This window comes from Muscardinus avellanarius (genome assembly GCF_963383645.1).
Source record: "Muscardinus avellanarius genome assembly, chromosome: 14".
Lineage (NCBI taxonomy): Eukaryota > Metazoa > Chordata > Mammalia > Rodentia > Gliridae > Muscardinus > Muscardinus avellanarius.
Genome location: NC_137800.1, coordinates 91309716 through 91326640, shown reverse-complemented (window position 1 = coordinate 91326640; position 16925 = coordinate 91309716). Strand labels below are relative to the sequence as shown.

At 53.7% G+C, this 16925-nt stretch overlaps 1 protein-coding gene across 1 annotated transcript in view; it reads left to right on the top strand.

Annotated features, from left to right (window-relative positions):
• Positions 1-15422, top strand: part of SLC26A8 (solute carrier family 26 member 8) — a gene marked incomplete at both ends in the record, with an annotated part of 32401 nt that extends 16979 nt beyond the window's left edge. Inside the window, 15 exons of the mRNA XM_080710419.1 lie at positions 37-186; positions 1196-1278; positions 1797-1944; positions 4201-4314; positions 5698-5775; positions 7958-8053; positions 9102-9208; positions 9281-9350; positions 10341-10433; positions 10509-10637; positions 11765-12124; positions 13261-13315; positions 13402-13658; positions 14119-14157; positions 15024-15422. Of these exons, the coding sequence (XP_080566545.1) occupies positions 37-186; positions 1196-1278; positions 1797-1944; positions 4201-4314; positions 5698-5775; positions 7958-8053; positions 9102-9208; positions 9281-9350; positions 10341-10433; positions 10509-10637; positions 11765-12124; positions 13261-13315; positions 13402-13658; positions 14119-14157; positions 15024-15422 (2178 nt within the window). The remainder of the gene's footprint in view (positions 1-36; positions 187-1195; positions 1279-1796; positions 1945-4200; positions 4315-5697; positions 5776-7957; positions 8054-9101; positions 9209-9280; positions 9351-10340; positions 10434-10508; positions 10638-11764; positions 12125-13260; positions 13316-13401; positions 13659-14118; positions 14158-15023) is intronic.
• Positions 15423-16925: the final 1503 nt, after the last annotated feature.

The following is a 16925-nucleotide window of genomic DNA, read 5'->3' as shown; positions in this document are numbered from 1 at the left end:
TCTCTTTCTAGCCTCTGGGATTTTGTTTTCTTTCAGAACATAATTAACTACTGTCTAGGTCTCCCAAAAGCCAACTCCACCAGCATCCTGCTGTTCCTCACCTCCATGGTCACTCTGAGAATCAACAAATGTATCCGAATTTCTTTCAATCAGTATCCCATCCAGTTTCCTGTGGAATTATTTCTGGTAGGTTTTTTTTTTCCCCTTTTTTCTTGGTACTAGGGATGGAACCCAGGGGCATTCTACCTCCAAGATACACCCCCTGCCCTATTTTTTTATTCTTTATTTTGAAACAGGGCCTCACTGAGTTGCAGAGGGCCTCACTAAATAGTTGAGGCTGTCTGTGAACCGCGATCCTCCTGTCTCAGCCTCCTAAGCGCGGGGATAACAAGCGTGCGCCACCACACCGGGCATTGGTAGGTATTTTCGATGTCCTAATTTCATGTTTGTTTGTTTTGGGGTTTTTTTTTTTGATACTGGGAATTTAACCCAGAGGCATTCTACTTCTGAGCTACATCCTTCCAGACTGATTTTCTTATTTGGAAAAGGGTCTCACTATGTTGCTAAGAGCCTCGCTAAATTACTGAGTCTAACCGTGCATGGTGGCACACACTTGTAATCCCAGACTTTGGGAGGCTGAGACAGAAGGATCAGGGTTCGCAGACAGCCTCAGCTACTAATGAGGCCCTTTGCAACTCAGTGAGACCTTGTCTTAAAATAAAGAATAAAAAAATAGGGCTGTGAGTGTAACTCGGAAGTAGAATGGCCCTGGGTTCCATACCCAGTACCGCATAAATAAATAAAATAAATAAATAAATAAATAAATAAATAAGGCCGGGCATGGTGGCACATGCTTGTAACCCCAGCATTCGGGAGGCTGAGACCAGATGATCGCGGTTCGCAGACAGCCTCACCTAATTAGTGAGGCCCTCTGTAACTCAGTGAGACCCGGTTTCAAAATAAAGAATAAAATATAGGGCAGGGGGTGTAGCTTGGAGGTCAAATGCCCCTGGGTTTCATCCCCAGACCCGCAATAAATAAATAAATAAATAAATAAATCTATGCTGTCTTTTCTCTTTCTCTCTTTTCTTTCTTCTCTCATTCTTTCTTTTCTTCCGTCCCTCATCCTTCCTTCCTTCCTTTCCTTTCTTCTTTCTCCCTCCTTTCTTCCTCTGTTTACTGTGACCCTGTCTAGATTCTTGGTTTCGCTGCATTTTCACACAAGATCAGCCTGGCCACAGAAACAAGCAGCACGCTGATGGACACCATCCCCTTCAGGTCAGCCACTCCGGTCTCCAGCATTTCCCTTTTCTCTGACCGCGCCACGTGACAGGTGTTGCCTGCCAAGGGCTGCGGCCACGGCCCAACCCACCTCCGAGCCCAGAGGCTGCCGAATGGAGGAGGGCAGGGCGGCTCCGTGCCTTCTCCATGCCGCCGGTGCCACTCCGCTGGGTGCCAGGAGCGGTGGCTCATGCCTAGCCCCTCAGCACTCGGGAGTGAGACAGGAGGGTCGCAGGTTCAGAGGACAGTCTCGGCAACTTACAGACCCTGTTTTGAATTAAAAAACAAAAGTAAAGGACTAGGATGTAGTTTAGAGGTAGAATTCCCCTGGGTTTCATCCCCAACACCACAAGCAGAACAAAACAAAAAGAAACATGGACCTTGGTCCACTGGCAGGTGTGGCTCCCCGTCCTGTCACTGTTGAGGAGGGCGGGACCAGGCTGGCCCTGCTGGGAGCGAGGAGGGCCTGTGGGGACCCCGCTGCTTTCCAGGAATAATTCCATATTGTATTCCAGCTTCCTGTTCCCTGCAATGCCAGATCTCAGCAATGTCCCGCAACTCATCTTACCAGCGATGTCCTTGTCTCTGGTGAGCTCCTTTCTGCTCATATTTCTGGGCAAGAAGATTTCCAGTCCCCATCACTACAGAGTCAACTCCAACCAGGTGAGAGGGCTGCTCTCTTCTGAAGCTTGTTCCTGTTCTCAGCCTCCTTCCAGTGCGAAGAGTCACTTGACCAGACCCATCTGGAACCTAGTTTAGACTATCATCACAAAGGGAGTTTTTTTTGTTGTTGTTTTTTTGGTTTTTTGGTACAGAGGATGAAACCCAGGGGCATCCTACCTCTGAGCTACACCCCTATGTTCTCTTTATTTTTTGGTACTGAGGATGGGACCCAGGGGAATTCTACTTCCAAATACACCCTCAGCCCTATTTTTTATTCTTTATTTTGAAACAGGTTCTCACTGAGTGGCAAAGGGCCTCACTAAGTAGCTGAGGCTGGCCGCAAACCGTGATCCTCCTGTCTCAGCCTCCCAAATGCTGGGATGACAAGTGTGCGCCACCACGCCAGGCTTTTTTATTCCTTATTTTGTTTGTTTGGTTTTTGTGGTACTGAGGGTGGAACCCAGGGGCTTTTCTACCTCCAGGGTATACTCCCAGACCAATTTTTTTTTTGAAACTTTATTTGGAAACAGGGTCTCACTTAGTTGCTGAGAGCCTAAGTAGCTAAGGCTGGCTTTGAATCTGCGCGATCCTCCTGTCTCAGCCTCCCAATCGCTGAGATTACAATCATGCGCCACCACGCCCGGCTTTATTCCTTATTTTGGAACAGGGTCTCACCAAGTGCAGAGGGCCTCGGCAACAGCTGCAGCTGCCCGCACCTGTGATCCTCCTGCTTTAGCCTCCCTAGCACTGGGTTGTAGGCATACACTACCACGCCCGGCCCGCAAGGGGGTCTTTAAGGGTAAAGGACACTTAATTTTGAAGCCACTTGGATTAACATGAGTGTCATTCCCTTACAGTGGTCACGTTGTTGACCTACAAGAGCTCCTTTCTTCTTAATTTTCTTTCCTTTCTGTTGTTTGTTTTGTGATGGCGGGGATTGAACCCAGGGTCTTTCTACCCTCCAAGTTATACCCCTAGCCCTTTTTATTTTTTCTTATGAAACAGGGTCTCACTAAGTTATGGAGACTGGCCTCCAACCTGGGTTCCTCTTGTCTTAGCCTCCTAAACACTGGGATTATACCTGTGTGCCACCACACCTGCCTCCTACCTTCCTCATTTTATTTTTCTTTACATCACATCCTTAGCAGTCAACCACATCCTAAGGCATACTAAGAAATGCTGTGGGAGCCGGGCGTGGTGCGCACTTGTCACCCCAGCACTCGGGAGGCTGAGACCAGAGGGTCGCGGTTCGCGGCCAGCCTCAGCTACTGAGTGAGGCCCTCTGCAACTCAGTGAGACCCTGTTTCAAAATAAAGAATTAAAAAACAGGGCGGGGGTGTAGTTTGGAAGTCGAATCCCCTGGGTTCCATCCCTAGTACCACGAAAAAAAATAAAAAATAAAAATAAATAAATAATTTAAATAAAATTAATAGATGTGGGGATGTGGCTAGAGGCACAGAGCTGTGGATTCAGTCCCCCCTGAAGCAGAAAGAGCTGTCTCAAAAAAGAGCTTGGCTTTCACACGGTATAGAGGGAGAGGAGCACTGTGCTTCTCCCTGCTGTTCTAAGTCCCTGTGACCATGTGAAAGAGGATCCAGAGTCTCGGTTACTCACTCAGAAGAAGAGCTTCCAGCCGGGCACGGTGGGCACGCTTGTCATCCCCGCGCTTGGGAGGCTGAGACAGGAGGATCGCGCAGGTTCGAAGCCAGCCTCAGCTGCTTAGTGAGGCTCTCAGCAACTTAGTGAGACCCTGTTTCCAAATAAAGTATAAAATAGGTCTGGGAGTGTAGCCCGGAGGTAGAAGACCCCTGGGTTTCACTGCCAGTACCACAAAAAAAAGAAAAAGAAAAAAGAAGAGCTTCCCTCGTGGTGGCTCGAGGCAGAACTTCATCTGTAGCATCTCATCTGCCATCCTGTCATTCTAAGAAATCTCAGTTTGTAATATGAAGAAATATAAACAACCCTATCTTCATACACAAAAATAAACAGCATACCTTTACCTCAAAGTCAAATTTGCTGCTGGGTCACACCTGTTACCCTAGCACTTGGGAGGCTGAGAGGAGAGTCGCAAGTTTGTGGTCAGCCCCAGCCAGTGAGTGAGGCCCCCAGTAACATATCAAGACCCTGTCTCAAAGCACAAAAATGGAAAACATAGCTGCATGTACCTAAGAGGTCGAATGTCCCTGGGCTCCATTTTCAGCACATTTGCATTCTTGAGCAAAACACGGGCTCATGGGCATCTGTGCTTCTCCACAGGACTTAATAACCATCGGCCTCTGCAACGTCGTCAACTCAGTGTTCAGGTCCTGTGTGTTTACTTGTGATGTGGCCAGGACCATTATCCAGGATAAATCTGGAGGCAGACAGCAGGTGTGTTGAACAAGAATCTGACCTGTGTCGGGCGCGGTGGGCACGCGTGTCATCCCAGCACTCGGGAGGCTGAGACCGGAGGATCGCAGTTCGAGGACAGCCTCAGCTACTGAGTGGGGCCCTCTGCAACCCAGTGAGACCCGGCTTCAAAATAAAGAATAAAAAAATTGGGCAAGGGGTGTAGCTTGGAGGTCGAATGTCCCTGGGTTCCATCCCCAGACCCGCAAACAAAAAAAAGAATCTGACCTTTAATACGCAGAGAGATGAGCCGGGCGCGGTGGGCACGCTTGTCATCCCAGCATTGGGGAGGCTGAGACTGGAGGATCGCGGTTCGCGGACAGCCTCAGCTACTTAGTGAGGCCCTCTGCACCTCAGTGAGACCCTGTTTCAAAATAAAGAATAAAAAATAGGGCTAGGGGTAGAGCTCAGAAATAGAATGTCCCTGGGTTCCATCCCCAGTACCACAAAAAAAAAAAAAATAGGTAGAGAGATATTTATGTTAACTCATATTTATAGACATAGCATGGGGCTGTGGGGCTTTATCTTGTTCTAATGTCCTACTGGGGAGGGAAGACCTCTATCAGGGCTTGGGTTCCATGCTTGTCTTAATTTTTTATCAGATTTTGTCTCAAGAGCTGTTGATCAGCTGGGCGTGGTGGTCCACACCTATAATCCCAGTACTTGGGAGGCTGAGACAGGAGGATCGTAGGTTTGTGGCCAGCCTCAGCAACTTGACAAGGCCCTCAGCAATTTAGTGAGACCGTGTTTCCAAATAAAAAATAAAATAAGGCTGGGCATGTAGCTCAGAGGGAGAGCGCCCCTGGGTTCAGCCTCTGTTTTGCCAAGCCCACTGAGCCTCACGTAGTCGGCCCCGGGGCCTGGGGCCGCGGGGCCAGCCCCGCGTGAGCTGCAGGAGGGAGAGGGAGGGGCGCCGCCAAGAGAGCCCCGCTGCACTGTCGGGCAGCGCCCCAGAAGCCGCATGGGACTTCCCAAGCTCCCGTCGGGTGAGCGGGGCGGCAGGACCCTTCATGAGGGGCCTCAGGCCGCCCACGGAGCCGGGGAGGGGGCCTCCATTGACAAGGCGAGGCTGGAGATCGGAGGGAATGCCGGCGCCCGAGGAGGCTTCAGGCCGACAGCACAGAGCCGCGGGTCCAAACGCCCAGCAAAACGCAGAACTCTTCAGACAGCATTCACACGTTCACTCAGCAATGTTTATTGAGTACCTACTATGTGCTCAGCACTTTCATAAGACCTGGACATGTCACGCAACGAAAATGTGCTTTTGCTGAACCCAGCTCCTTCTGAGAGGCGGTGGCCGCTGCTCACCACGCAGGGCCGCAGGCAGGGCCGGGTCCTGAGCTCCCCGCCGCCCTGTCTCCTCAGTTCGCGTCCCTGGCCGGCGCAGGTCTGATGCTGCTCCTGATGGTGAAGATGAGGGACTTCTTCTACGAACTGCCCAACGTGAGTAGAGCCGAGCGGATGGCCAGCGCCACCAGGTGGGCTCCCTGGATCGTGTCCGGGGGCGCCGCGAGGAGGGTGCATCTGGCTCGCCCCAGGGGTTCTCTAGCCCGCCTCTGGCCCTTTCCCTTTAGAATAATAGCACCTAAGCTGGGCGTGGTGGTGGTCTGTGATCCTGGCAACTCAGGAGGCTGCGATGGGAGGACTGTAGTTTTGAGGCCAGCCTCGGCAACTTAGCAAGACCGTGTCCTAAAAAATTAAAAATAAGCCAGGCATGGTGGTCCACACCTATAATCCCAGGACTTAGAAGGCTTAGATGAAGGACGGCCAGCCTCCAGTCATTTAGCTGCAAAATGAAAACTAAATTGAGGCTGGTGGGTGGCTCAGAGGTGGGATTCCCCTGGGCTCAGTTCCCAGGATAGAAGGAATGAAAGAAAGGAAAGAAGGAAGGAGGGAGGGAGGGAAAGCCAGCCAAGTGTAGTGGCACACACTCGTAATCCCAGTACTTGGGAGGCTGAACGGAAGGCTCACAAGTTCACAGCCAGCCTCAGCAACTTAGTGAGACCCTTTTTCCAATAAAATATAAAATAGGCCTGGGAGTGCAGCCCAGAGGTAGAAATCCCCTGGGTTCTACCCCGAGTACCACTAATAATAATAATGATAATAATAATAATAAATAAAACAGGGCTGGGAGTATAGTTCGGAGGTAGAAAGCCCCTGAATTCAAGCTCCCAGTACTGCAAAAAGAAAAAGGGGGTTTTGGAAGTAGAGCTCAAAGGTAGACGGATACAAAAAAATACAAAATACAAAATACGATACAAAAAAAAGTATCTCACTAGGGAAACAGTTACAGCATCCGTGAGGCGCTGGAGAGCAGCCAGGTGAGAACCGTTTTAGGTTTTGTGAGCAGAGGTTCTCTTGATTATCACCCCTCTGAGAGGCGTTTCGAGATGGTGTGGAACACGGACACTTGTGAGGCCCAGCCCAGGAGCTGCAGGTGCCAGCCCGTGGCTCCCCTCACAGGAGCGGCACCACTGCTCAGGAGGCCGCGGCGGGAGGGTCCCGGGTTCTCAGCCAGCCTCAGCTACGCGGTGAGAAATAAAATATAGGGCTGGGGGTACAGCTCAGAGGTAGAATGCCCCTGGGTTCCATCCCCAGTACTGCAAAGGAGGAGGAGGAGGAGGGGGGGGGCTGCATGAGCCAGGTGTGGTGTAGCATACCTGTAAATCCTAGTACTTGGGAGGCTTAGATAGGAGGATCACAGGTTTGAGGCCAGTCTCAGCAACATAATGAGACTCTCAGCAACCTATAGAGACTTTCTTTCTTTCTTTCTTCCTTTCTTCCTTTCTTTTGTTCTTTTTTTTTTTTTTTTTTTTTTTAGGGTCTGGGGATGGAACCCAGGGGTATTCGACCTCCAAGCTACACCCCCAGCTCTATTTTTGAAACAGGGTCTTACTGAATTGTGGAGGGCCTCACTAAGTAGCTGAGGATATCCACAAACCGTGATCCTCCTGTCTCAGCCTCCCAAATGCTGGGATTACAAGCATACGCCACCACGCCTGGCTTAGAGACCCTGTTTCTAACAAAAAAGGGAAGGTTTCCAGGGATATATCTTGAAAGTAGAATATCCCTGGGTTCAGCCGGGCGTGGTGGCGCACGCTTGTCATCCCCGCGCTTGGGAGGCGGAGACAGGAGGATCGCGCAGGTTTGAAGACAGCCACACTGGCTTAGGAGACCCTGTTTCCAAAAATTAAAAAAAAAAAAGTATAAAATAGGTCTGGGATTGTAGCCCGGAGGCAGAAGGGCTTCCAGGAACCCCAGTACCACCAAAAAAAAAAAAAAAAAAGAATATCCCTGGGTTCAATCCCAGTACCATAAGATGAAACCCTAAAGAAGGGCTGGAAGACTGTCACCTCTGGCTCCTTCCTTCTCTGTGTGAGGCTCCAACTCCCGGAATCTGAAAGGGGCCAATTGAGCTTTGCTGCCTGAATCCATCAGCACTTGACCTTGGCACGACCTTGCCCAGGTGTTTGACAGGTCCCAGAGGAGAAAGAGGCAGGTGCAGAGAGCACTGATCTGGCGAGCCCCACCCCATGTTAGCAGCCGGGGGCCCTTCCGTGGGGTGCGGGAGTTGCACACACACATCCAGGAAGGAAAAGGAGGCAGGATTTGTCTTTCCCCGCAGGCGGTGCTGGCTGGTATCATTGTGAGCAACGTCCTGCCCTGCTTCGACACCATCTTCAGCCTGCCTCACCTGTGGAAGCAGGACCAGTATGACTGCGTGAGTGTCCTCCCGCGCCCAGGCTGAGGGACCGAGGGTGGGGGCCGGAGGCTGCGGCCGCCGTGGGAGAACCCCAAAAACTCTCTGCCCTACACTCGAGTTTTGTTTTTAAAAAGGAGAGGCAAGCCGGGCGTGGCGGCACACACTTTTAATCCCCGCACTTGGGAGGCTGAGACAGGAGGATCGCACAGGTTCGAAGCCAGCCTCAGCTACTTAGTGAGGCTCTCAGCAACTTAGTGAGACCCTGTTTCCAAATAAAGTATAAAATAGGTCTGGGAGTATAGCCTGGAGGTAGAAAAACCCCTGGGTTCCACCCCAGTACCACGAAAAATAAAATAAAATACTCTGTCAGAAGCCAGACTGAGACTGTAGGCTTGCAGGTTCAAAGGCTAGGGTATAGCTCGGAGGTAGAACACCCCTGGGTGCGGGCTACTGTCTGGTACCACAAAACAAAAGCAAAACAACTTGCAATAGCTGCTATAGATCTTAAAATAGTTATTACCTTGCCAGGCGAGGTGGCACGCACCTGTAATTCCAGCATGGGAGCTGAGACTTGAGGATCACAGGTTCAAGGGCAGGCTCAGCAAAACAGTGAGGCCCTCAGCAACCGAGCAAGACCCTGCTTCCAAACAGAAAAATAAAAAGGGTTGAGGGTATACCTAAGAGGGAGAATGCCTCCTGGACTCGATCCCCAGTCACACACACACACACACACACACAGGCTCCCACCTGTGGGCCAATGTCCTGTTTTGCTCTAGTAAAGAGGCTGCTCATCTTGGCAAAGCCTGTAAGGCAGGCATCACTGCCCCTGCTTTGCGCATGAGGAAACTCAATTATGGCAGGTAAGGGAATGAGAGCTGGCCTTGCTGCAGCCTCGAGGGCTGCCGTGCGCCTGGCCCCGCGCACGCCAGCTGTGAGCCCCTCCGGCCGCTCACCGCGCCTCCTGCCTGGGCCACGCATGCCGGCTGTGAGCTCCTCTGGCCGTGAGCTCCTCCGGTTCCTCCGGCCGTGAGCCCCTCCGGCCGCTCACCGCCCTCCTGCCCGCCAGGTCATTTGGATGCTGACGTTCGCGGCCGTCATCTTCCTGGGGCTGGACGCCGGGCTCCTCATCTCCTTGGCTTTCGCCTTCTTCGTCATCACGGTCCGCTCGCACAGGTACTTGGTCTCGGTGCTGGGAGGGAGCCAGGTCGGCCCCGGTGAGCTCAAGGCAAGAACGTTTCCTTTCAGAACTAAGATTCTCCTCCTGGGTCAGATCCCCCACACCAACATCTACAGAAGCTCCAGAGACTATCGGGAGGTGAGAAGCCAGGCCCTGCCGCCCCTCTGCCAAGGGCTGGGTACCCGCCTGGGCCTGGGCCTTAGCATCGCTGAGAAACCCCTTTGCCGTGGTTGGCTGCGGAGCAGACACGTGTGTTACGGGAGGGAGGGCGCTCAAACAGCCAAGTCCTCCTCCTCCCGCAGCCAGCTGCAGGCCTCTTAAAATGGATTTTTTTTTTTTTTTTTTTTTGTGGTACTGGTGTTTCTGGAAGCCCTTCTGCCTCTGGGCTACATTCCCACGGGCTACACTCCCAGACCTATTTTTTAATACTTTTTTTATGTGGAAACAGGGTCTCTTAAGCCAGCACGGCTGGCTTCGAACCTGCGCGATCCTCCTATCTCCACCTCCCACGCGCGGGGATGACAAGGTGCCCACCACGCCCGGCTCCATAAAGGAGAGGATAATCGAGATGGACAGAAGAGAGGGATGGGGTGGGGAAAGGCGTCAAGGCAGGGGAGAGAATTCTCTGAACGTTTTTGTTTGTTTTAGTGGGTGCTGAACTCAGGGACATTCTACCTCCAAGCCTTTTTTTTTTTTTTTTTTTTTTGCTGGTACTGGGGGTGGAACCCAGGGGCTTTCTACCTCCGGGCTATACTCCCAGACCTTTTTTTATTTAAAATATTTTTTACTTGGAAACAGGGTCTCACTAAGTTGCTGAAAGCCTCACTAAGTAGCTGAGGCTGGCTTTGAACCTCCTTTCTCAGCCTCCCAAGTGCGGGGATTACAAGCGTGCGCCACCACGCCAGGCTCCTCCAAGCCCTTTTTAAGTTGTATTTTAAAACAGGGCCTCGCCAAATGGCTGAGGCTGTCTCAGCCTCCCAGATTCGGGGCTTACGGGTGTGTAGCACTGGGCCCTGCAGAGCCGTGAGGTGGGCGGGAAGGGCGTGGTTCTCCAGGAGGCTCTAAGGACCGCGGCCTCCCCGGAGGCGAGCTGGGCTCCTCACCGCGCACGCGCACGTTGCCTTGCAGGTTGTGAGCATCCCCGGGGTGAAGATCTTCCAGTGTTGCAACTCGCTCACCTTCATCAACGTGCACCGGCTCAAGCACAAGCTGCTGGACGAGGTGCGCCCTGCGGCCACGCCGCCCGTGCGCGCACGCGCGGCCGTGTGAGCCCGTGACACCGCTTCTGTCTTGCAGCTGAATATGGTGAGGGTGCCTCTCAAAGAAGAAGAAATGTTCGCCCTGTTTAATGAAAGCAGCACCAGCGTGCAGGCAAAGATTTGCCAGTGCTCCTGCAACTGCGAGGAGATGGAGCCGCAGCCCCGGGTCAGAGGCCTCTCTTCTCCCCTGCGTTTCTCCCCACACTTAGGAATAAGTGCACTAGTAGTTTCTTAGAGAGAGAGAAAAAGACCACAGAAATTGGAAACTAAGGCTCTCTGCTCAGAAAGGGAGGCATAGACTCCCTGTGGACGGTCAGATCTTGGGCAGCGTGTGGGCGGGAGGCAGCGGCCTGACTCTTGAAGCCCGCTATCATCTCCTGGCTGCACCTACTGCCTGGTGCTGAGCCGCCTTGCACTAGACAGAAAAATTGTTTTCTGTTTTTTAAATTAATTTTTTTTTTTTTTTTTTGCGGTACTGGGGATGGAACCCATGTACCTCTAAGCTACAACCCCTGCCTTATTTTTTATTCTTTATTTTGAAACGGTCTCATTGAGTTGCAGAGGGATCACTGAGTAGCTGAGGCCGTCCACAAACCGATCCTCCGGTCTCAGCCTCCCGAGTGCTGGGATCACAAGCGTGCGCCACCACACCCAGCTCAAAAGATTTTCTAATTCCAGTCAGGGCAGGGTCCAAGTGGTTGGGTTTCTCAAAGACCCGCCAGGGTATCCTGCAGTGTCCTGAGCTGGAGGAAGGTGGAGAAGGCTGCAGTGTGGACGAGCGCCCAAGGCCAGCTGGACTTCCGGCATCTGAAGGCTGTTCAGCTGCCTTCAGGTGCTCGTGGTTTCTAACCTGGACTTGGTCTAAACAGTCCTTCCTCACAGGCAGGGCTGCTCCTGCTCAGCTCCTGGGCCCTGTCGTCACCACTAGTCTAGAGCCTGCCCCCTAGAGGGGCAGCACTACACACACACACACACACACACACACACACACACACACACACACCCCAGCCTCAGCAAGTGATGAGACTCCAAATAAATAAAACCCAGCTGGGGTGTAGCTTGAGGGTAGAATCCTTCTGGGTTCAATCCCCAGTACCAAAATAAAGAAAGAAATAAAGAATAAAATAGGGCTGGAAGTGGAGTCTAGAGGTAGAATTCTCCTGAATTCTATCCCCCAAACCCAAACAAACCCAACAACAAAGTCAGCGGAGGCCGCCTGGAGCCTTTCGGAAGCAGGAGCCGGCAGGCGCGCGCTTCCCGGCCCTCGTCGGAGTCTTCTCTCTGTTCTCCCAGATCGCCTACACAGAACGCTTTGAGTATAAGCTGGATTCTGACGCGTCCTCCATCAACCTGGTCCGCTGCTCCCACTTCAAAAGCGGGACCGTGAATGACAGCTCCTCTGATGAGCAGGTCCCGCGCACGGGGTCCTCCCCTTCTCAGAGGAACCAGGAGCAGAGCTCCGAGGATGTGGAGGGAGGCCGGTCTGCCGCCAGCCCCTCTCGGAGCCGCTCGCTGTCCCAGCCCGCCATGTCCCAGAGCAGGTCTATTGCCCAGGACTCCAACGGCGTTCCCCAGCCCAGCGTCCACACCATCATCCTGGACTTCTCCATGGTGCACCACGTGGATGCCCAGGCCCTGGTTATCCTGAGACAGGTGCGACGGACACCCGGCCACTCGCCACCCCGCTCAGACCCACGCCCCATTCCCATTTCTTTCTTTTTGTTATAATACTAGGGGCATTCTACCTCCAAGCTACATTCCCCAACCCTATTTTATCTTTTATTATTTAATTTTTTGTGTGTGGTACTGGGGATGGAATCCAGAGGCATTCTACCTCTGGACTACACTCCCAGAACTATTTTGTATTTTATTTGGAAACAGCGTCTCACTAAGTTGCTGAGAGCCTCACTAAGTAGCTGAGGCTGGCTTCGAACCTGTGCGATCCTCCTGTCTCAGCCTCCCAAGCGCTGGGATTACAAGTGTGCGCCACCACGCCTGGCTCCTAGCCCTGCTTTTTATTCTTTATTTTGAAACAGTCTCACTGAGTTGCAAAGGGGCTCACTAAGTAGTAGCTAAGGCAGTCGGGGAGCCTAGATCCTTCTGTCTCAGCCTCCCAAATGCTAGGAATATAAGCGTGTGCCACCATGCCTGGTTCCTATTTTATCTTTTAGTCCAAAACAGGGTTTCTGGTGAGTTGCCCAGGCTGGCCTCAAACCTGCCATCCTCCTGTCTCAGCCTCCCAAGTACTGGGATTACAGGTGTGCACCCTCGTGCTCAGCTCCAAAGGGGTTTTAAAGTCCACCAGGCGTGCACAGGGATGCATGCCTATAATCCCAGTACCCAGAGGAGGACAGCAGGATCACACGTTCAAGGGCAGCCTCAGCCACCTGGCCAGACCCTATTGGAAAACAGAAAGGCCTGGGGGTGTGGCTGGGAGGCAGAAGGCCCAGGTCCAGCCCCAGCTCCATCTCCAGTCACTTGGCTCGGCTGCTTAGAAGTCCTTTCATTAGCCGGGCGTGGGGGCACGCTTGACATCCCAGCACTCGGGAGGCTGAGACAGGAGGATGGCAGGTTCGCGGACAGCCTCAGCTACTTAGTGAGGCCCTCTGCAACTCAGTGAGACCCAGTTTAAAAATAAAGAATAAAAAAATAGGGCTGGGGGTGTAGCTCGGAGGCAGAGTGTCCCTGCGTTCGGTGCGGAGCCCCCAAGCCCAGTGACTTGGCTCAGCTGTTTAGAATTCCTCTCCCTGGTGGGCAGGGAGCCCTGACACTGCCCTCTCTCCCTGCAGATGTGCAACGCTTTCCAAAACGCCAACATTTTAGTGCTCTTCGCGGGGTGTCACCGTAAGTACCCTCCCCGCTAGGAGGGGCTGGGGCTGCGCCTGCCGCCGCCCCCGGGCTGACCCTGGGTGTCCGACTTTGCTCGGTAGCCTCGGTGGTCAGGATGCTTGAGAAGGACGATTTCTTCGACGAGGGCGTCAGCAAGGCCCAGCTCTTCCTCAGCCTTCACGACGCCGTGCTCTTCGCCCTATCGCAGGGGCCGCCGGAGCCCTCCGAGCTCAGCGAGGACGAGTCGGAGACCGTGATCCAGGAGACCTACTCGGAAAACGACAAGGTGGTGCGAAGGAGGCCTGGGGGCGGGGCCCCGGCTGTCAGGATAAATGAACCAGTGGCCAGCAGAGGCAAGGTCAGGCGCGCTTGGGAGTCGCAGGATTTACCCAACTGCTGTGCACGTCGGGTGCTGTGGTCACTCGTGAACACTAAGACCCAGGCCTGGCTCTGCCTCAGCGGCTCCAAGTCAGTATCTGTGCGAGTGAAAGGTTTCCCAAAGCCTGTGGCGCACACCTGTCATCCCAAGACTCGGGCTGAGACAGGGACCGCAGGTTCACAGGCAGCCTCAGCCACTTAGGGCGGCCCTGCACAACTCAGTAAGACCCTGTTTCACTATAAAGAATAAAAAACAGGGCTGGAGGTGTAGATTGGAGGTAGAATATCCTGGGTTTTAGTCCCCGCAAAAAAAAAAAAAAAAAAAAAAGAAAAGGTTGATACTGAATGTGTTGTTTTCTTTCTGGGCATCTAGAGAGGGGACACTAGAAGAGGTCTAAGCTGTGCTTGGTACGCTCCTCAGCGTACCTGCTAACATGTAGACAGGGCTGTCCCTAGGGGAGCAGCATGAGAACCTCCAGGTGGGTCAGCTGAGCTGACATCCACTGGCCTCCGTGGATGACCTGCAGGGAAGGGGAGACGGAGGAGAGGAGGGTCCCGGGACTCAGAGCCAGCCCGGCCGGCATTACGAGTCTCCTGTGCAAAGCAGAGAGCACGGCAAAGAGGCCGGGCCACAGGGAGCAGGAAGGGGAAGCCCTGAGTGTGCGCAGAGGCGCAGAGGCCTCCGCAGGGCAGCTTTGTCCAGCCACAGGGCAGGCCTTGTCCCGGTGGAGATTAAGGACCAGGCGCCCCCTGATGGAGCTGAGAGCCTAGCACGCGACACACGGCACGTGGGGCCACGTTATCTGCACAGCGATAGGGGCGTGATGAGCTGGGGTCCCGCTCGCCCCGTGGCCAGGACGGGTGGGGACGGAGTACAGTGGAGAGATGGAGGCGGGCAGGTCAGGGCAGAGGAGCCGCTGGAGCAGGGGTGAGCGGAGCCAGGCAGTGCTGGGTACCTAGGCCCAGAGCCAAGGGGGTGCCACGGAGGAGATAAAGCTAAAGAGGGGGCACGAGGCCAGCCCCCCAAGAGCCTAATGTGCCCTGCTGGGACTGGCAAGACCAGGAAGGCAAGGTGGCCGTGGGGACCACTGCTGCTTGAATGGCCCATCAAAGACACCTCGCCTGGTCAGAACAGCCCGAGAGGGCAGGACATAGGGATAGACTGACCCAGTGCAGAGCCCCTGGTAAGCTGCCAAAGCGCAGGGGAGGGAGAAGGGGGTCCAGGCGAAAAGTGGTCTCCACCCTGCCAGGGCCCTGGCTCTGCGCCCCATGTCCTATTACATCCCGAGATTCCTTGACGTCAAAAGCTAACGGGAACTTTCACCCCACCCCGTGTGCATTTCAGAATTACAAGCCAAGCCCTGATCTGGGCGGCAGTTTTGCAGAAGGCCCTGCTGCGGCAAGTCCAGGCCGTGCCAAGACCCCAGAGGCAGCAGACGAGGAGTCGTTTGACCTGGAGCTGGAGCCCATGCTGGAGCCGGAGCAGGAGTCTGGGCTGGACGTGGACTTGGCCCTGCCTCCGGAGCTGGAGTCTTTTGAGCTGGAGCCCGATTCTGAGCTGGAGCCCGAGACCGATCCCGACACCCAGCCGGAGCTCGACACGGAGCCTGAGACGGACGAGCTGGAGGCAGAGAGGAACTTTGGGGCCGAATTCAGGCAGAGGGCCCCCACTCTCCCTCCGCAGCACTACTGGCCTACGTATCACTCTGCGCGGCCCACGTCCCTGCGGCAGACTCGGCCCTAGGTGCCGGTGCAGAGGAGACAGCCGTGCATGGATCGGTGTCCGGGAGCCACAGCCGCGAGGGCGTGAACTGGAAAGGAGAGGCAGCCAGCCTGGGCCCATCCTGCCCATCAAAGGCACCGCTTGGCCGGGAGGCCACGACTGGGCACAGACGGGAGCACACCCTGGGCACAGGGGCCACGCTCTCAGACCACGTGACTCTGCCCACTGTCGCCCCCCACACCTGCCCAGCCCCCTCACCTGGGGTGGCCCTTCCAGGGAGGGACCTCTTTTTTGATGAAGCCTCTCTCTAGGGCCTCTGTCACACCAACTCTAGCTCATTCCTCTACCCCTGTTCCCCTCCTCCAAAGAGATGAGGTACAAATAAAATGTCCAGCTCTAGTTCCGCTTGGGTCCTTCCTGCAGGTCCCCTGCTCTGCTGTAGATCTCCAGAGAACGCCAAGGGAGGGATTCCAGAGGGAGAGGACTCAGCCGGCCAAAAAGACAGTCAAAGGAAAAATGGGAGGCCCCCATGCCCGCCTGTAATCCCAGTGCCTGCGAGACTGAGACGAGGATGGAAGGTTTGTAGCCAGCCTCAGCTACTTAGTGAGGCCCTCTGCAATTCAGTAAGACTCTGGCTCAAAATAGAGACTGAGGCCAGGGTGGTGGCCCACACTTGTCATCCCAGCATTCGGGAGGCTGAGACAGGAGGACCACGGTTCGTGGCCAGCCTCAGCTACTTAGTGAAGCCCTTTGCAACTCAGGCCCCGTTTCAAAATCAAGAATAAAAAATAGGGCTGGAGGTGTCACTCAGAGGTAGAATGCACCTGGGTTCCAGCCCCAGTACTGCAAAAAATAAAGTATAAAATAGGTCTGGGAGTATAGCCCGGAGGTAGAAAAACCCCTGGGTTTCATCCCCAGTACCACCATAAATAAATAAATAATAAAATAAAAAATAAAACAGAGTCTCACTGAGTTGCAAAGGGCATCACTAAGTAGCCGAGGCTGTCCTCAAACTGTGATTCTCCTGTCTCAGCCTCCCAAATACTGGGATTATAAGCGTTCATCACCTCTCTTGGCAAAAAAAAAGTTTAACACCAGGTGTGGTGGTGCATCCTGTAATCTCAGTACTTGGGACGGTAAGACTGGAGGGGGCGCAGATTTGAGGCCAGTCTCAACAATATAGCAGGACCCTGTTTAAAAAAAAAAAAAAAAAAAGCCGGGCGTGGTGGCGCACGCTTGTAATCCCCGCGCTTGGGAGGCAGAGACAGGAGGATCGCGCAGGTTCGAAGCCAGCCGCGCGCGCTGGTTTAGGAGACCCTGTTTCCAAAATGAAAATGTAAAAAATAGGTCTGGGAGTGTAGCCCGGAGGTAGAAGGGCTTCCAGGAACCCCAGTATCACCAAAAAAAAAAAAAAAAAAAAAAAAGGCTGGGGATGTAGCTTGGAGATAGAATGCCCCTGGGTTCCATCCCCCATATTTCTAGAACTGAAGAGTGACTCAGGGGTCAGACTTGCTCTGATAATAA